This window comes from Gracilinanus agilis, chromosome 4, assembly GCF_016433145.1.
Source record: "Gracilinanus agilis isolate LMUSP501 chromosome 4, AgileGrace, whole genome shotgun sequence".
Taxonomy (NCBI): Eukaryota; Metazoa; Chordata; class Mammalia; order Didelphimorphia; family Didelphidae; genus Gracilinanus; species Gracilinanus agilis.
Window position 1 is genome coordinate 513998065 of NC_058133.1, and position 20419 is coordinate 514018483.

The 20419-nt window shown below is 51.5% G+C and overlaps 1 protein-coding gene across 1 annotated transcript in view; it reads right to left on the reverse strand.

The window, feature by feature from the left end:
- The window catches only part of MLPH (melanophilin), a 64725-nt gene extending 53755 nt beyond the window's left edge, over positions 1-10970 (reverse strand). Inside the window, 3 exon segments of the mRNA XM_044675682.1 lie at positions 50-183; positions 920-1141; positions 10861-10970. Coding sequence (XP_044531617.1) covers positions 50-183; positions 920-1141; positions 10861-10970 — 466 coding nt within the window.
- Positions 10971-20419: the final 9449 nt, after the last annotated feature.

Genomic DNA, 20419 nt, shown 5'->3' on the forward strand with positions numbered 1-20419 from the left:
CCCCCAGCCCCGCCCTCACCGCAAGCCCCGCCCCCAGCCCCGCCCTCACCTGGCTCCGGGGAGCCGCCTCCGCTTCCTCGCCACCTTCCGTGCAGGGAGCGCATCACCTTGTCGCTTCCGAAGCGCTTGAACCTGGCTCTCACGTGCTCGTAGTACCAGTCCAGGGAGCCCGTCTTCAGCACCCTGCGCGAGGAGCCGAGAGAGTGAGCCGAGGCGCGGCCCCCCGCCGCCCGCCGCCCGCCGCCCGCCGCCCCGAGCTCTCAGGTGGGGCGGACACAGGCTGCCCTCCGCCACTCGGGCCCGGCTTATCGTCCTAACTGGCTCCCCCGCAGCGTGCAATGGCCAGAGCTCTGCCCCCGGGCGAACCTGGAGAGTAATTGAGCCTCAGTTTCCCCTCGGATGATCTCCGAGATAGCTTCCAGCTCCCCTCGGAACCTCATAGGCGGTATTATGATTCCCATTTTACAGAGGAAGAAGGTGAGGCTCAAAAGGGAAGTGACTTGCCCAAAGGCACGCAGCTCAAGTTCTAGAGGCCCAGCTCCAACCAGCTCTGCTGCCTCCCGGTTCCATCATTTTCACTGTTCAGTCCTTTCCGAGTCTGACTCTTCCTGACCCCATCTGAGGTTTTCTTGGCAGAGAAACCAGAGAGGTTGGCTCTTTCCTTCTCAGGCTCATTTGACACTTGAAGAAACCGAGGCAAATAGGGTGAAGTGACTTGCCCAGGGTCATCTAGCTGGGAAGTGCCTAAGGCTGGATTCAAACTCAGGTCCTCCTGCTTCCAAGCCCAGCACTCTGCCCAGTGTGCCACTAGCTGCCCCTCCTTCATAATAATCCCTAATCTAGCTCCTTCTTTCCTGAGACACTTCCCGACAGCTGCTTGTCCAGGCACTGGGCCCAGGCCGCCCCACAGGGCCCTCACCTGGCCAGCCTGCACGGGTCGCAGACCCATCCTTGCTCCCTGCTGTTGTAGCTGCTGCAGTTTTTACAGGTGAACAGGTGACAGTCCACACAGGGTCGCCTGCTGTTCACCAGGAAGCGGTAGGGCTGGAGGCAGTGCCCACAGTGGGTCTCGTTCAGGTGAGCTTGGTCTGAAAGCAGCTCTCGCTTAGTGCTCTCTTTCTGGATCTTGCCCTTGAGTTCCCTTAGGAAAGCAGCAGAAGAGGAAACTGAGGCCCAGACCGCTCTGGTCAGCCGCCCAAGATGCAGGCTCCCAGCCTAGCTCTGTCCTCGTCAGTCTGCAAAGCTCTCTTGGAGCATTCGGAGGGGACTTTCTCTCTCCTCCAGAGCTCTGGCTCCAGAGAGGCTCAGCTGGAGATGGGCTGATTCAATAGCGCCTTGCCTAGATGAACTAAGGCAGGCAGAAGGGCCCTCAGACACTGCCAAGCCCCATCTCCTCGCTTTTACCACCTGATGCCAGCTTGGCAAACACTTTGAGAACTGAAGTGAAGGAGGAGCCCTGGGGAGGAGATGGAGATAGACAGGATGCTCAGGATGGGGATGAGAAGAGGCGAGGAGGACTGCAACTGCCCAATCAGAGAACCAAACAGAATGGGCTCACCATTTTTTCTCCTAGAAGTGGCCTTTCACGCTTAGATGAATGGGGGAGGGAAGGGGTGCAGGACTCCAAGAATGCAAGAAAAGGAAGTCATCTAAAACCACAGGAAGGAAGAAGAGGATTGGCTGGCCTCGTGCCTCTTCCATTTCCTCTCTGAGTGCTATGATAAGAACAAGTCACTCAATCTTCCTTGTCTGTAGAATGGGAGCAAGTTAAATAGGATCTTTGGTTCATTCTTCCCACAGGGATGATCAAAGACTCCTAGAGACAGAATGGCATTCAAACTCCCTTTTAGTCTTCCTCTGAGGCCTTGCCAGAGGATAAAGATTTGAGGATGGGGTGGCATTTCCATTGAAGGCAGTGCCAGTGTGGAGTCTAAGCCCAAGGGAGTCCCACGGAGCTGGTGCCAAAATGAATAGCATCTTGGGTCTGGAATAGGAAAACCTGAGTCAAATCCTGCTTTAGCCACTTACTAGCTGTGTGACCCTGGGAAAGTCACTTTACCTCTGTCTGCCTCTGTTTCCTCATCTATAAAATGGGGAAAATGATGGCTTGCAGGGTTGTGAAAATCAAATGGGATCATATTTGTAAGCAGATCTTATAGTGCCTGGCACTTAGTAGGTGCTACATAAAAGCTTCTTCTCTTCCTGTGCAAGGCTTTGAGCATGGGCTGATCTACCTGTCTCTCTGCTGCCCAGACAGAGGTTCAGCTCTGCAGGATATGTACTTCTGGACCAGATTATCTCAAGATACTCAGTGGAGGTAGAGGGAAGGGTGCAATCTTTATGTGGGGAGAGAGAAACCATTCAAGGATGTCATATATCTTGGAAGTAAGATCTAAAAGTCTCCCTCCAAGGGAGGGAGCTCAGCTGCTACCTCATCCTAACCTCACACTCATTTTGTTTTTGCTCCATTCCCAGGGTTTGGGAGGCTTTCCCTTACATTGATGCAAATTTGGAATGTATGCAACTTCTGGCAAGTTGCCAGGTCAATAAGCTTTTATTAAGTACCTGCTGTATACGGCAGGTTACCCACCCCTCCACCAACTTAAAAGAAACAAAACCTTTTACCTTCTGTTTTAGAATCAATACTAAGTATAGGTTCTAAGGCAGATGAGAAGTAAGGGCTATGCAATTGGGGTTAAGTGACTTGCCCAGGGTCCTACATCTAGGAAGTGTCTGAGCCAGATGTGAGCCCTCTCTGGGTCTGGCTCTCTATTCACTGGAGCCACCTAAGTGCCCCTGAAACTTTTTAAATTCTTGAAGACAGCTTTATTTTTCCCCAAGTCTTCTTTTGTTTAGGCCAGATAGCTCAAGTTTCTTTCACTGTTGTCAACTCAGCATGGTCTAAAGCAGGGGTCGGCAACCTTTTTGGCTGTGAGAGCCATAAACACCACATTTTTTAAAATGTAATTTCGTGAGAGCTGTATAGTGCTCACAGTGCTGCTCCTGTAACGCCTGAAAAAAAAAAACAACTTTATGGCTCCTGCAGAAAGAGCCATACGTTGCTGACCCCTGGACTAAAGCCTCTTATCTGCCCCTGGCTGTCCTCTTCTATATTTCTAATGCTTCATGTTGGGGATTTGGAGTCAGGAAGACTCAAGTTCAAGCTTTACCTTAGACAAGGACAAATCATCTCTTAATCTCTCTGAGCCTCAGTTTCCCCATCTGTCGAATGGGAATAATAACTAACTAACAAAGGAGGTTCAAGGTGACAAAGTCAGAGAGAGCAGTCATCCCTTGGGGGCAGTGATGGGCAAACTGCGGCCTGCAGGTCAGATGCAGTCCCCTGAAATGTTCTATTGGGCCATGACATTATTCCTAATCTGAAGAATACAATGAGTAGGATATAATACAATGAAACTTTGAAAGAGTTGCCTTAGAAACAGACTGACAGATGAGCATTTCCTTTCCTTTGGCCCCCTCTTTAAAAAGTTTGCCCATCACTGCCTTGGGGTCATAAGAAAGGGATTTCCTAGAAGCTAGATGTCAGCAGTACCAGGCTGGTGGTGATACAAGAGTTAAAGAAGCTGGGGCCCTGGAGGGGTGCCATGACTAGCTTTGGTTTGACCCTTAGAGATTCTGAGGCTGATCTGTCTGTTCTCAGATGTCATCTCCTCCTCAGCTGACTTCCCCTTTCAACTCACATTGTGTTTGCTCAGCCCCAGGCCTGACTCCCCGCTGCCTCTCCTCAGGCACTCAGCTTTGGCAGCTCCAAGGTCCTCCTCCCTGAGCAAGCTATGGTCTATTTCTAGCCCAGAACGGAGGTTCTTTCTGAGGTTATCTCAGGAATCCCTGCTTGTTTGCAATGACTCCCCAGGCTCGCCTCTTGTTTGCCTAGCTGGGGATGGTGAGCAGGTGATATTTAGCTTGTAGGCTGGGCCCTTTCTAAAAGGTGGTTTCCTTTTCACCTCTTCTAGACAGGCCCTGCCCAAGTCTTTCCTCCATGATGCACCACCTACCCTCTCTTGGAGCTCTCTCTGACCCTCAGGGGTGTGGACAGGACGAAGGGTCTTATAAGGAAAATGCATGACCCAAATACACCTAGAAATCGTAACTGTCACTTAAGATACTAGGATGGATCTGTGATCTCCTGGCCCAAACCCCCTCAATTTACACTTGTTTTGAGGACAAACCTTGATAAAGGGCTGAATATCTGTAAAATGAGGAATGGGATCAGGGTATGGGAGTGGACTCAATGTCTTCTGCTTTCTAATCGGGGAGAGAACATATACATGAATTGGGCCATACATACATAGAGAGATTGAGAGTCAGGCCTAGAGACGGGAAATCCTGGGTTCAAATCTGGCCTCAAACACTTCCCAGCTGTGTGATCCTGGGCAAGTCACTTGACCCCCATTGCCCACCCTTACCACTCTTCCACATAGGAGCCAATACACAGAAGTTAAGGGTTTAAAAATAAAGATAAATAGAGAGAAGATGAGAAGTGGAGTAGAAGGGAGGGTCTTCGCCTCTGGTGGGGCCCAGAAGGGTAAGCTTGGGCTGAGTCAGTGAAGATTACAAGAGGTGACTCATTAACGGACTTCTCTTGCCCCAGGCCCTCCCTTGATTCCTTCATCAGGAGTCCACCCAAGGTGCTGGGTGAGGACGAGAGGAAGCCTGCACATCTCTAGGATCGAACGGATACAAATGGCACCTGCAGACTGCGAGGCCCATCCCTTGGAGGACACTGAATCTGATATCAAATCTACCACCTCCCCACTCTGCCCCTCTCTGTTGGCCTTTGGATGACACATGATTAGAGAATGGCACATTCCAAGCTTCATGGGCATGCGGTCTTGCCAGAATATGGACAATGTCGGAAAGGTGGGGGGTCCCTCAGGGGGAAACTCAGGGTCATTAAAAAACACTAGCCAGCTTCCCAAAGGCTGTCCTGCCCATCTTCCTCCTGTTTAACTCCCAACTGTATACACTATTTTACATTTGCATTGAGGACAGCACAGATGAAGGGATGAAACCAATGTATGGTACGGTGCAAAGAGACTTTGCTTTGGAATCTGAAGGCCTGAGTTTAAATCCTAATCACCCTGTGCCACTTTGGGTAAACCAATTCACAGCTCTGGAACCTCAATTCTCTCCTTGGTAAAGTGAAGAAAATCGATGGTCTCTGAGGGCTCTTCCAGCTACACAGCCAGGATCCTCTGACAAGGGAACAGGTAGGGTTTTGCCAGTGGTGTTTGTCATTAGATCCCATCTTTCTTGTCACAAAAGGGGGTAAAGAATCCAACATCTCACTGCACTCACTCTCCTTTGAGTGAGAAAACGGACTTGCTTTAGTCAAGCAAAACTTCCCCCAAAAGGTAATGCTTGAACAAGGTCTCCTACACTTGAGCCAAGATCCCTCAAAGCCCCTCCATAGAGTTGGGGCAAAGAGACCTCTGCTTGCCAGAGGAATCTGCCACCCAGATGCAAGAGGCCTCGCATAGACCCCAAGAGGCAGAGGTGGAGGAGCGAGAAGCCCCCAGCATGCTCCAGTCTAGGATGATGCCTCCTTGGGGAGCAGCAGCCTCGCTCAGTTCCTTCACTAGCCAAAAGTAGACACTTGATAATTCTTTATCGAGTTGTCATTAGCCTCCATTTTACAGAGGAAAGTGAGCCTCCGGGAGTTCAAGTCCCACTTTGGCCAAAACAGTGTTGGAACTAGATCCCGGGTCCGCCCCGGTAGCAAGCCTGGGGTTCTGGGTCACACTGACCCAGGGATTAAGAGGACAGTTTTCTTGGGGCATCTGGGTGACTTGGTGGCTAGAGAGCCAGACCCGGAGACGGGAGAGCCTGGGTTCCAATCTGGCCTCAGACACTTCCTAGCTGTGTGACCCTGGGCAAGTCATTGCCTAGTCCTTGCCACTCTTCTGTCTTGAAACCAACCAACCAGTATTGATTCTAAGATATAAGGTAAGAATTCCATTTTTTTTCTCTCTGCAGTAAAACTCTTTGTGTCTCCACACTAGAAGGGGTTACCGTAGCCTTTAAGATGGCATTGTCTTGTCTGATGGCACTGCCAGGAATAATATTTGATCTGTCCAACAAACAGGCTTGGCTGCCTGGCCAGGGCTTAATGGTGGATTGAAAGTTGCCAAGGGCTGAGTCAAAGAACAGGTTTGCTGCCCCGTTGCTCTGAATGAATGCCCCTGAGGCCTGGGTAACATTGGCACCCCCGAGCCTAACTCTGAGCCTGGCACCTGGCAGGTCCTTAATAAATGTCTCTCAATCGATTGGTTTATTGGTTTTGGAGATTCAGAGAAGGGGAATGTGATGTGGTGGGGAGGGCACTGGCCTGGGTCCATTATCTACCTCGTCACATGGAGGCTCTGAACCTCAGTTTCCCCATCTGTGAGAGAGACACAATAATAGCCCCTACTTTTCAGGGTTGTGAGGATCAAATGAGATGGTTGCTGCAAAGTGCTTCGCAAACTTTAAAGTACTTTTGGGTTCCTTTTACAAATAAGCAAACTGAGGCTCAGGGATGAAGTGACTAGCCCAGGGTCACATAGCTAGATCATTTCAGAGGCAGAATTTGATTTGGAGACCAGCCTGACACAACTGCTACTTATTATTTCAGAACCTCAAAGACCTCTGATTTGATTGGGGGGCACTTTTGGCCCAACCTTTCCCTTTGTCCCAGATCCAGGGGGTGACTCGTCCAGGCCCTGGCGGCCATCTCTGAGTTACTTAGGATGTCTGGGATGTGCAATGTGGCCTCAGTGGAGTCATTTACCTTCTGAGCTTCAGGTCTGGTTAATAACTTTTCTGATGCCCAGGAATAATGGCATTATTATTATTATTATTATTATTATTATTATTATTATTTCTAATCCACTGCAGCCTGGGTTGCTCTAACTCAAAAGGTCTGTATTCCAGTCCTGCCTCTGCCTCTCCCTTGCTGTATGACCCTGGGCCAGCCAGCTGGCCTCTTTGTGCCTCAGTTTACTTATCTATAAAGTGAAGGTGTTAGATGCATTGACCTCTAAGGCTCCTTCCAGCTCTGAGTTTATGATCCTAGGAAGTCCTTTTCCCTCCCTAGGCCTCAGTTTCCTCATCTGTAAAATGGAGTTGGACTCCGTGATCCCAAAGGTCCCTCCTGGCTCTGACTTTCCTGAACCTTCTGTCTCCTCTTACCAAATGAGGGGCTTGATGACCTCTAAGGTCCATTCTGGCTCTGATCTCAAAGTGCTTTGCAATCACCTTAAAAAAACAACACCCTCATCTTCTGCCTTGGACTCAATACCTCGGAGGCCATCTAGTCCAACCCCTCATGCTATATGGAGAAACTGAGGCCCCTGGAGGGGAACAAATAGTATGATGGGAATAAGGGTGAGAGCTGGAAGGCATTGTAGACAGTGTTTAGAGCACACCTTCATTGGCACCCCCCAAGTTCCTTGAGTCCCCTAAAGAGCCCTGGGAAAGAGGAACGCTTGGGAATGTCCCATAAGCAGAACTCTATAGAGGTTCCAGAGACAAAAGGGACTGGTGGAGGTGGATGGAGCGTTATTATCTCCATTTTGCAGTTGAGGGAAATGTCTTTCCATCTGAGGTGAAGTGACTTGCCCAGGGTCACACAGCTAGTAAGTCACAGGGTGCGTGATGAGTGTCTCTGGTCCACTTGCATCATTTGTGTCTAGTTGGCCCACCAGGGCTCAGGCTTCTGGATGGAAGAGGATGCTTTATCCAACCCAGTAGGGAAGGAGCAGAGATCAGATGGTGGATTCGGTTGAATTCACTCAATTCAGTCCATTTCCCAAGGTCACGGGCGATCAGGGGTCATCTGGTCAGCAGGCAGTCCACTAGTGCTTGCTGAAATGAGGCCACCCAAGGATAACTCGGAGGAGAGCCCAAAGGCAGAATCCCTCCCCAGAATGGCGAGAACGTGGAGGACCCTTCAGCGGGAGTTCCGCCTCGAGCTCCTGATCGCCCATGCTCGGGTCACAGAGCACCCATGACCACAGCCTCATGCTTGAGATGCTTCCGTGGGAATCATGGGATAGGCTTGGGGATGTCGGGGGCAGCTTTGGATTCATTCTTTTGGGGCTGCCTTTTGTTCTGACCTCCCAGCAAACAAACGCAAACCCCAGGCTCTCCTGCATCTCCCTGCTTTCCCCTGTTGGTAGAACCTTCCCTGGAACAAAGAAAAAACAAGCCGTCTGCCTGACTCTGCCCTGGTAGTCCCCCACCTCTCTGCTGGGAAGAAGGAAGGAAGCTTTCTTTCATCGTCTGTCCAGCTGATAGGCTGGTAGATTTTGTGAAAGGGGGTTTTTTCCTTTTAAAAACACAATCTTTGTTATAATAGGCAGTGAGGAGGGATGCATAGAGAACTGGTCTTGGACCCAGGAAGGCTTGAGTTCAAGTTCTGTCTCTGACATATACTGGCTGTGTGACTCTGGGCAAGTCATTGCTCTTTTCAGTGCTCTTAGTAGCTCCTTAATGGCATGATTTTTTTTTTTTTTTACTCTTGCTTTCTGGCTTATTATCAAGTCTAAGACAGAAAAATGGTAAGATTTCAGCAACTGGAGTCAAGTCACTTGCTCAGGGTAACATAGCTGGGGAATATATGAGGTCAGATTTGAACCCAGATCCTCTCAAGTCCAGACCTGGCATGCTATCTATCCACTGTGTTACTGAGCTGCCCCAACGGCAAACATTTTGGAGAAGATGCCTACCTGCAGAAGTTGAGGGACTTTCTTATGTTAAATGGCATTTCAGAAGCCTCTCTTTCCTCCCCTTCATCGGTGCTTTGTGATCTTTGGAGCAATCTTGGCTCATAGAAAGAGGAGACGCTGGAAAAGATGCCCAGCCTTGTTCCCCAAGTGCCAGGGCAGAGGGGGATGGCCAAAATCTTTCAGCATCCTCAGGCTGCATCTTCAGTGACATTAGAGTCATCCCTGGGTGCCCCTCAGTACAAGAACCAAATGGTGCTGGCTGGGTCCTCTGCTAGGGGCTGAGTCACTACTGTGTCTCTGATTCCCCCTCGTAGTGTGGAAGCTTCTTGAGGGCGGCTCTGTTATTGTTTTAGTCTTGGCATTTTTAGCACCTGGTACACAGTAGGTGCTTAATAAAGACTCTTTGGATTGATCTGCATTGCCCTGATGGAAGGAGGAGTAGGATTAACGTAGGAAAGGAGAAAGTTCCATTGGAGTTCCTGGTCTATTGGGCTGGGCATATCGTGGTGAGCTTCCAGGACATCCTTGAAGGAAGGGTCGTGTTTCCAGAGGCAGATAGGGGAGTGAAGGAGTGGTGGAATAGGACATCTTGGTGTTGGTGTCTACAAGAGCCAATCCTGTGACAAAGAGCCCTCTCTGGGGCAAGGCCAGCTCCTTTCAGCCCCACTTACATCCTGGCTGCTCTCTTCCCTCTCCAGAGCTGCTCCTTCTTTGGCCCCAAGAGCTTCTCTTCTTCCGCTCTAGCCCTGGAGGGTGTCCAAAGGTCTACCTTGGCTCTCTGCTCTTCTCTCTTGCCCTTCAAGACCCACCTACGAGGAGGATCTCAGTGTTCTTCAGTGCCACGTCCCAGCGAGTGGGAAGCAGGAGCCCCCTGAAGTGGTTGCCGACATTTGGAAGTGCCCTATTTGAAGTCACAATTAGGTCCGCCATGGGCATTGGAAATAGGCAGCTCGAATGGGCATAATGTGACTGCGGAGGGGGTTTCGTTATTGGCACCGACGCCGACGATGCCTTTGCCACAGATTGTGGCCCTCTCTAGCCCGGACCGTTCTTCCGAGGCCAAGTTTCAGGCCCACCTCGGACCACCTTTGGGACATGGCCATCCATCCAGCCTAGCGAAGGCTGCGGTAAACATGGCTCACTCTTACCGGGCTCTTCTTGCCATTGCTGGGGAGGAACCATTTGTATGTCCTGGAGCTGGTAGGAGAATTCATCTCTTCCCTTTGCAGATGGCAGCCCTTACCCGTGGCTGTCTCCTGGAGCCTCCAACCTCCCTAGTAACAGTTGCAACTTGACTTAAAATGAATTCTGCCTGCCGCGGCCAGGAGGATTTTCTGGCATTTGGGCATTTATGAGATCAATTTTAATTGCATTCAGAGGATCCTACCTACATCTAGAGCTGGGAGGGACCTCAAACTCAAGTGTCAAACTCAGATAGAAAGGAGGGGCCAAGGGGCAGCTGGGTAGCTCAGTGGATGGAGAGCCAGGCCTAGAGACGGGAGGTCCTGGGTTCAAATTTGACCTCAGACACTTCCCAGTTGTGTGACCCTGGGCAAGTCACTTGACCCCCATTGCCTACCCTTACCACTCTTCTGCCTTGGAGCCAATACATAGCATTTGACTCCAAGACAGAAGGTGAGGGTTTAAAAAAAAAAAGAAAGAAAGAGGGGGCCACCACACCAGACATAAGGATCCCAGAGGGCCGCCTGTTGCCTTAGAAAGTCACCATGGAATATTATCTCTGCTTTAGTGACTTTTTATCTTCAACATTTCTCAGTTACATTTTCAGCTGGTCTGGCCCTCACTTGGGACCCCTCCAATCTAATTTTACCTCCTCATTTTACAGATGAGAAGACTGAGGCCCCTGGAGATAAAATGACTTCCCCAAGGCCACAGAGGCAGCACGAGAAGTGGGATTTGAGCCCAAGTCCTCTGACTCCAGAGCTGTGCTCTTTTTGCTGTCTTAATAAATGCTTGTTAAACATCTGCTATGCATCAGGGACTGAGGATACCCAGGACAAAATCCTTGTCCTCAGGGAGTTTACATTCTAAGGAGGAGCCAGGAGGGAAGGAAGAGAGGATGCAGCACGCATGGAAACAGAAAACCAAGTAAAGAATCGAGTTTTCTTACTCCAATCGTTCTTCCTCTTTCTTTCGAAGATCAAAGTCTCGCTGAACCACCTCCCACACATGCTTGGCTTCTTCATCCGTCAGCCTGGAAAGGTCCAGTTTTTTGCCCATTTCTGCTGCGGGTCAGGACGATACCCTAAAAGGCACAGAGAAGGCGATGAGCCGAGGCGGAAGGAAGCTAAGTCTAACCATTCTGACACAATCCAGTTCTCTTCAACAAGCACTTAAGTCACAGGTTCTTAGATCTCTGAGAAAGACTGTCTAGTCAGGGGAGTGGAAGGGACTCGCCCAAGGTCACTTGGGTAGAAAATGGTAGGATTTGAACCCTGCCACAGGATTAGTGTTATAGAGGTGGAAAGGAGCTCAGACTACAGAGCCCAACACCCTCATTTTACAGAGGAGGAACCCACAGTGGTGAAGTGAATGATCCAAAGTCATCTGGATGGCCAACATCTAAGCAGGTTCTGATCCCAGCCACCCACCTCCTCTGTAACACGCTGCCTCTCCCTTTTAGGCACCTACTTTGGGGCATGTTCTGTGCTAGGCCCTTGGGAGACCAAGACAAAAGGAATCAGCATTTGCCTTTAGGAGGTTGGGAGTGGGAGTGGAGAGGGTGGGGAGATCACAGGCAATGGAAGCCAGGCCCAGACACTTATTAGCTGGGTTGGATCCCGGGAGAGCCTCGGAACAGCTCTTTCTCCCTCAGTTTTCTCGTCTATAAAATGGGGATAAATGTGAGGCTAGAATGAGTCATCGTGTCTCCATTGTTGCAGAAGTCCCAGCAATGCTTAGCGACAAATCTCCAGGCAAAGCCGGACAAAAGCTATTGAAAAAGAATGCCGGGTGACTTCTGGAATGGCCACCAGAATTTCCTTCAGAGCGGCACCAAAGTTTACCCAAGATCTCACAAGGAATAAGGGGCAAGGGGAGGATTTGAACCCATGCCTGCGGGTTCCCAGCGCAGTCCATTCTCCAGGCTCCCGTTCCTCCAGCCCTCAGATTTGTTAGTCCAGGAAGATGGACAAAATTGGTTTTTACCGGCTGGAAATGGTCCTGGTGGCCAACCCGCCGAGCGCCGTGACGTGGCTCTTTGAGGTGGACAGAGGCCGGCTTCCTGTGGAAGCGCCAGGAGGCCTCGGGTCAAGGGGGAGCCCCCAGTTCACAGGCCAACCTCCGGCGGGATGCTGCCAACTGCCCAAACAACGTGGTTTTGTGAGCACACATGGGTGGGGAGGAGGCCGGGAGGCTGGCGACGGCCCGTGGAAGGTTCACTTGGGTTCTCGGACGGAAAAAAGCCTGTCCAGCCGCCCCCCAGAGCAAGATGAATGCTCGCTGTTCTTCGGTGGCACCGGACGCCCTCCCCTTCCTGAAATACTGTGGCTGGGGCTGGGGGGCTCTTCTCTGCCCCCTCCCCGCCCCACCTATTCCTCTCTTTCTGAAGTATTTCAGCTCACAGGGAGGGCATTCATGGACATCAAAGGGCCACACAATGTCCTCATTTGGGAGGAGAGAAAAAGCCAGACTCCGCTCGGACCATCAGCTGACTGCGCTCTTCTCCCCTTTGCTGGCCAAACCCCAAACCTCCGGGGAAAAAAATGTGGCTCTTCAGGGTGGGACGCTCAGAGTCAGTGACGGCAAAGCCGCCCTCATTCAGGAGCCCCCAAACAATCAAGCACTAAGTATTTACTTAGGGGGCAGCGAGGTGGCTCAGGGGATAGAGAGCCAGGCCGAGGGATAGGAGGTCCTGGGTTCAAGTCTGACTTCAGATACTTCCTAGCTGGGTGACCCTGGGCAAGTCACTTGACCCCCCATTGCCCACCTTCACCACTCTTCCACCTAGGAGCCAATACACAGAAGTTAAGGGTTAAAAAAAAAAAGTAGTCTGGGAGGCCCCTTCTGGGGAAGCATTTGAAAAGCAGCCAAGATTCTCCCGCGATAGACTGCTTGGTCTGCAAGAAAAAGAGAGGAGAGCCAAGGAATCTGGGATCGAGGGAATCTCAGTGGCTGAATTTGAACTCAGAGCACTTGGCTTTAATTCCAGGCTCTGCTCCTTCCGGGGTGACTTTGGGACAGTCACTGGGTCATAGCAATAGGAAGCACTTTACGGTCTGCAAAGCCATTTACAAGAATTATTTTATCCTTACAACAACTCTGAGAGGCAGGTACTATTATTATTCCATTTTACAGATGAAGAAACTGGGGTAGATAGAAATTAAGTGACTTGTTCAGGGTCACACAGGTAATAAGTGTCTGAGGCAGGATTTGAAACCGGGTCTTCTCAACTCTAGACGCAGTGCTCTAACCACTGTGTCGCCCCCATGCAAAAGGAAAGTGTGGGAAGGGGCCGCCTCTATGGTCCTGCCTAGCTCTCAGTTCTTCCTTCTATGGCAGGGCTGTGCCCCACTTCTGGCTTTTTCCCTTGGCTGACGATGTCAACCCACCATCCAGTTTCTCGGCTTTCCTCGGCTTTCCTCCATACCCAGAAAGCTCTTCCTCCTTCCTCCCATCCCTGCTGAACTTCCTGCGAGCCTAGCTTGGGCGCCATCTTCTTCCTGAAGTCTTTCCTGACCCCCCGACTTCCAGCAGCGCCCCCTTCCCTGTCATCTTGCATGGAATTTACATGCATTTGTTCAAAGATGTTTTCTTTTCCTGTTTACACGTGATGACAATTTTCGGCATTTGTTTTCTGAAAGCCTCAGAGCCAAATTGTCTCCCGTCACCCTCTTGGAGATGGCGAGCCGCTTGGTCTGGGCTCTGCGTGTGTTATCTGTAGAGCAGACCTCCATGTTGGTCACGGCGGGAAGAGAGCACCCACAAACACCCCAAATCCCCCCATAAAACCATCAACCAATGTGGGAGCTCGTCCGCCCGGGTCTGGGTCCCGACGCCACCGGTTCTGTCTCTGGAGGTGGCTGGCATGGTTTGCCGTAAATCCTTCCCAATCATCCCAGATCATTGCCTCGCCCGGAAGAGCAAAGTCATTCCCGGCCGATCACCGTCCAGTACGGCCGTTCGTGCGTCCGGCATCCTCCGGGTTCTGCCCGTTTCACTGCATCCGTTCAGGTAGGTTTTTCCGGCTCTTTCTCAAGCCCTCCCGGCCGTCCTTCCTTACAGCACCCACCACGGACGGCCCTTTCCTCAGCCGCCCTCTCAGTGTCCGGTTCTTTGTCGCCACAAACATTCTGATGGCAGCTCCTTCTGCAAAGGAGGCGAAGGAATGACGTGGACTTAACGGAAGCCTCCTCGTGCGCGGCTGGACGACAAGCGCCCCGAGGACAAGGACGCTTTCGCTTCTGTCTCCGTCTTCAGGCCTAGCCTAGTGCCCGGCACACAGCAGGTGCTTAATAAGTGTTTCTCCTTTGATGAGTGATGCCAGGATGGGATGTTCTAGCCTAGTGCCCGGCACACAGCAGGTGCTTAATAAGTGTTTCTCCCTTGATGAGTGATGCCAGGATGGGATGTTCTCTTCCTGCCCATGTTGTGGACACAGCTTTGGTTCTTAGGAACTGGGCAAACCGCCGGAGCCGTCCCACTATCCGCAGCCGGGACAAAGTCTGTGTCCCGGGAGCCCAGGTGGCTGTCACTGTGTCCTAGATCAGGCCACCAGAACCAAGAGCTTCCCGCCTCCTTTTCTGCTGGACAGAAGAACATCCCAGAATCCTCCGGGCCATCCTGCATCCCAGACCAGCGACTGTCTGCCGAGTCTCCGAATCCCACATTCTGAGGGCTGGAAGAGACCTCGGTGGCCCCTGGTGGCCCGGCACACAGTAGGCCTTTGGTGGCCCAACCCAGCCCTGGCTAAGAAGCCCTTCGATGGCATCTGCAGCACGTGGCCATCCAGCCTCGGCTTGGATACCCCACCAAGGAGGTCTTCCCTGACTTCAGCCTGAATCATCGGCCCCCACCGCCAGCATTGATTCTAAGATTAGTTCTGGACTACAAAATGGGGGTGAAGGGACTTGTCCAGGGTCACCCAGCAAGGAAGTGTCTGAGGTCAGATTTGAACCCAAGACCTCTCATCTCTAGGTCTGGCTCTGTCCACTGAGCCATCCAGCCATCCCCCCACCCATAGGTTTTTTTTTTTTTATTTTAAACCCTTAACTTCTGTGTATTGGCTCCTTGGTGGAAGAGTGGTAAGGGTGGGCCATGGGGGTCAAGGGACTTGCCCAGGGTCACACAGCTGGGAAGTGTCTGAGGCCAGATTTGAACCCAGGACCTCCTGTCTCTAGGCCTGGCTCTCCATCCACTGAGCTACCCAGCTGCCCACCCCCCCCAACAGGTTTTTAATGAGGGCACGGCACAAGTAACAGTTGACATTTTGCAGCATTTTAAAGCATATAAAGCACTTCAGACACATTCTGTCACTCGAGCCTTGTGACGCCCTTGTGGCGATGCGGGGTCCGTCCTTCAGTCCTTCAGAGAACGAGGAGATGCTCCTTCCGAGGGACACAGATTTCGAGCCAGTTCCGGCCCCCGTTCATTTAACACTCTGCCATTTTACAGATGGGAAAGTCGAGGCGCAGAGGGGCACGGATCGTGGCAAAGGGCCGTCCCATTCTGAAGTGCCAGTAGCAAAACTTGAACTCGGGCCTTCCCCGACATCCAGGTCCAGCCCTCTGTCCACCTGCTACTCCGGCCTTCCGGAGGAGGGGACAACGGCCGCCTCCTCGGTCCTGGCCATCGTATCTCTCTTGAGGTTTACAAAAATAAAAGTCTAGGGATGATCTCATGGTCATGAGGCTCCTGAGCGAAATCATCTTTCCTTCCTCATTCCTGGGCGATGGTGCTCTCGCTCCCAGCCATTGGCAGTCCTCTCTGTTTGCTGAAAGAACAGCTGGGGGCGGAGCGGAGGCAGGGCCGGAGGCCACCCAGCGGGGAGGCCCAGCAGGGAGGCCCAGGACCCTTTCCACCGAGAGGCCAACCCAGACCGTCGGCTTGTTGTAAAACAGGCCTTTTCTTTCTCCCTTCGGAAATAACAATCGCTGATGACTCTGGGGGGGGCTCAAGGAATGGCCGGGAACAAGAATCCTTTCGTCCAAGATGTTGGCTTGGAATTCCACGTTGTCTCTCTTGACTTCTCTGGGCTGCTCTCGGCCAGCGGAAACGAGGGAAGCCTGGCCGGAACCTCTTCCCCCTCCTCCCTGCTAAGGCCGCCCTTGGCCCTACCTGGAGGGGAGTCTCTGAGTCACCGTCCCTGCCCGGCCGGAGATAAGGGAGTCCAGGCTGCCCTTGGCACGGCCATTGTTCCAGAAGGACGCCGATGATCCCAAGGAGAACAAACAAGATGGCGAAGCTCATAGACATAGACCTGGGAGCACCTCTGGAGTCTCCCCTCTTCTTCCCCCCTTGCTGGGGGTCACACACGCCAGGCTTTTGGGCCCGAGTTCTCTCTATGGTGCTCCCTACCTGCCCTCTGAGCCATGATGGAGGCACTCGAAGAGAGGGGGCTCCTAGAGGACCCCACACGACTGAAGACTCTGCGGGCTCATGGCTTCTTTGAAGTCTTCCCTTCCATCTTAGACTCAATCCCAATGCAGAAGAGCGGTCAGGGCTGGGCAATGAGGGTGAGGGGCCTGGGCCTCCCGTCTCCAAGCCTGGCTCTCCCTCCACTGAGCCACCCAGCTGCCCTCTGGTTTCCCCCCACAATAATATTACAAAGCAGGCTTTCTCACAGGTCACAGGATCGGAGATTTAGTCCCCGAAAGGCCCCGGGAGTCAAGTCAGTCATTTAATTCAGCCTCCCGGTTTGATAGATGTGGAAAAAAGGCCCAGAGGTGGCCTCAGGTCACCCACGGAGTGAGTTCCTGGAGATTCAGGATTCGCATCCAGGCCCCTGGACCCTGAATCCATTATTCTACTACTGGCTCGGGGACACCGGAGGTAGGAGAGTCCTCTGTGGAGATGAGGAGGAGAAGGAGCAGAGATTTTGCCAATTTGAATTAAAAAACTAATTGTACGAGAGACAAGAGGGGATGGGATGGTCCAGTGGAAAGAGGGCTGGATTTGGGGCTGGAGAGCGGGCGTTGGAATCCCTGCTCCTCTGTCCTCTCCCTGCGGGACCTGGGGCAGCTTAGCCCTCTGGGTCTCAGTTTCCCAAGTGCTAAATTAATTGGAGGCTGGACTGGCTTGAAATCTATGGCCCTAGGAACAAGCATCTCTTCATTCTTTGAAGGAGAGAAGAAAGGAAAAGACCATCCATATATGGGTCCTTCTTCTCCCTATTGCTTGTAGAAAGACTTTATGGGAACCCTTTTCTCCCTCTGAGGCCTAGCAGCCACCTCCTCCAGGAAGACTTCCCCAATCCAACCAGCTGAAAGAAGACTCTTGCTCTTTGTGTTTTTCTAGAGAATTTTGTCTAGCCCAATTTAGTGGAAGGAATAGACCCAAAGTGCTCCGAGAAAATTTGAGCCAGAAGACAACACTACTTAGGGCAAATCATCACTTTACCTTGGTGGGCCTCAGTTTCCCTTTCTGTAAAATGTAGGGGGAAGAAGTTGAACTAGATGGGCTCTGAGGTCCCCTCTAGCTCTAGCTCTAGGATCTCAGTTCTGAGTTCAAATTTAGACTTTGTATTTCCTACTTGTATGAAGTTGGGCCAAGGCACTTTTTCCTGGGACCCAGTTTCCTCCTCCGTAAAATAGAAGGTCCACAATCAACAGTCTTGAAGGGATCTTTCCTCAGTGAAGAGTGAATCAAACTCTCTTTGTCTATCAATCAGCATTTAAGTTAATCAGTCAAAAACTTCTAAGTACTTCTAAGGTACTAAGTAGGGGTACTTAAGTTTTTGATCAATTAACTTAAACTGCTGATTGATAGACTAAGAGTTTGATTTACTCTTCACACCTCTCTGGATCCAAGATTCTAAGAAACTTTAGGAAGGTGGGAATCAAAGAGGGCTTCCCCCAGGAGGTGGCACTTGAATTGAATCTGCGAGAGCTGGCCTGGCCGCCATGTCCATTTCCAAGGAGGAGGGCGCCATGGTGGATCTCACTGGTTCATGCGTATGTACTCAGTGCTTTGCAAAAAGTCATGGATATGGAATGGATTTGATTTAAAGACAACCAAGAAGGAGAGAAGAAAGAGGAAAGAAGCCTTTTAGGGTCACAGATTTAGGGAGAGAAGCTTCTGTCATCAACCACACCCTCTCCTTCTCCCCATTTTATAGATGAGGAAACTGTGGACTGATGAGGTCAAGAGACTAGGAGCTCGAGGTCACCCAGTCCTAAGTTCTCATTTTACACTGGAGGAAACTGAGTCTTAGAGAGGTTAAGAGATACACCTCGGTCATGGGGCAAGTAAGTGGAAGAAGTGGAATTTGAACCCAGATCTTCTGACTCCAGACCCAGAAAGGTCTCCACTTTAATATGCAGAAACATATTTCTTTCTTGAGGAAGACTCTTGAAATAGTTTATCAAAGTCACCCATAAGAGGCAGCTAGGTGGCCCAGTGGTTAGAGCACCCAACTAGTCATAAAGTCCTGGGTTCAAATCTGGCTGCAGATCTTTCCTAGCTGGGTGTTCCTGGACAAGTCACTTGGGGTCCATTTTCCCAGCTCTTGTTCTTTTGTCTTGGAGTTGTTGCTAAGGGTTGGAAAAGTAACCCATAACCCTCCAGCCAGCCAGCCCGAGGCAGAGGCTTCGGGCACTGGGCAAAGCAAGCAGCAGGAAGGGCTCGGCTCGGGGGTCTTCTCACCTCTCCCTTAGAGGCATCTCCTGGGCTCCGGCCCGTGGTCCCACACCAGCCCTCCGTCCCTTCTCCTAGGACCGTGCAGGCCCTTCTTCACCCCAGAGATGCCTCACTACAACCGAAAGTCCTCTCCAAACAGTAATTCAGAAAATGGCCATTTCCCCTTGGGGGTTCGGGCTACTGCGGTGGCTGCTTTTGCCCCCTTAAAACGTGACTCTCCCCAAGTGGACACATCCATCTTCTTGTCCTTCCCAGTGAGTGCCTCGCCCAACCCTGGGCATTCTGGGATTGTTCCACTCGTGTTTTGTAGGTCCCTCACTGCCCATCCCATTGGGGCTCTCAGAGCGATCCCCACCTCTTTTCATGGAGGTATGGAGAGAGGGGAAGGCTCAGCACCAGCCGAAGGAAGGCCCTTGGCCTCAAGGCTCCAGGCTGCATCACTGAGAGCCCCCTGACCTCTGGGCCTTCCTCACCTGCACTTGCTGAACCCATTGGGACCACCTTCCAGCCTAGGGCTGGCTTTGGGAAGCACCCCACTCTGGAGCCTCTATTGCAGAGGCTGATGGGATTGTGCCCTCCCCCCCTTCTTGAACTTCCTCTTGGGCTCACGTATAGCCCCTTCTCTCCCTGGCCCCAGCTCTCAGGAGGCAGGACCACCCAGGCAGCAGGCCAGCACTAGCTGAGACCCCTACAAGTGACCAAAGCATTCGCCTGACTTCCTGCTCATTCGGAAGAATGAAGGACAAAGAAAAGAAGAAGAAAAGACAGGAGAGAGACAGGGACAGAGATAGAGACACACACAGAGAGATACAGAGACAGAGAGGGAGAGACAGAGGCAGAGAGATAGAGAGAGACAGAGAGGGAGATAGAGAGAGATAGAGAGAGGGAGAGAGAGACACACAGAGAGAGATCATAGTTCTTTGATGTCATCTAGTCCAATGCTCTCATTTTACAGATGAGGAAACTGAGGCTGGAAATGTTTAAATGGGTACACAGCTACTAAGGCACATATATGGAACCACACTGGTCTTGTGCCACCTAGTCCAGTGCTCTTTCCATGGTAGCATCAGAACAGAAGGAGAAGGAAGAGGCAGAAGACAAGGAAAGAAAAGAGTCTGGTAAGAAAAAATGGAGGCAGAAGAAAGGGAAGGAAAAGAGAGGAGGAAACGAGGGAAGGGAAATAGGATGGAATAAACGAGAAAAATAAAGACTGGAGAAAGAGAGGAAGGACAGAAAGGAGGGAGAAGAGAGATAAGAGGGAAGAGAAAAGAAAGAAATGAAGGAAGCAGAGAAGTGGAAGAAAAGCAAGAAGGGAAGGAGGAAGAGAGAAAAGTTTTTTTTTTAAAAAAAGAAGGAAGGAATGCTGGGAGAAATGGAGGGAGAGAGGAAAGAAAAAGACCCAAATCAGACTAATGAGAAAGAAAGGAAGGAAGGAGAGGAAGGAAGGAGAGGAAGGGGGGGGGAAAGGGAAGAGCAAAAGGATAAAAGAAAGAAAAAGAAAAAGGGGCCAGAGAGAAAGAAAGATCAAAAGAAGGGCAGGGTAAGAGGGAAAAAAAGAGAGAGGATGGAAGGAAGGAAAGGGGAGAAGAACATGGAGAAGGAGGACCAGAGCAGTCTCTGGGCTTCCTGCGAAGTTGCTGCGAGGGGTTTTGGGGAGGAAAGGGGAGCCCCTTACCTCGCCTCCACAATGAGCCCACCGGGCTGGCGGCCCCTGTCTCTGTCCGCTCCGCAGCCGGCTCAGCCCCACCGCAGGCACCCACCAGGCAGGTCCCCAGATCTCTGTGGTCAGCCCTCCCGTGTCCGCCGCTCTGGCCTCCTTCTACTCAAAGCAGGGCAGGCACCTCCCACCCTAGGGTGCCAGGAGTGAGGGAGGC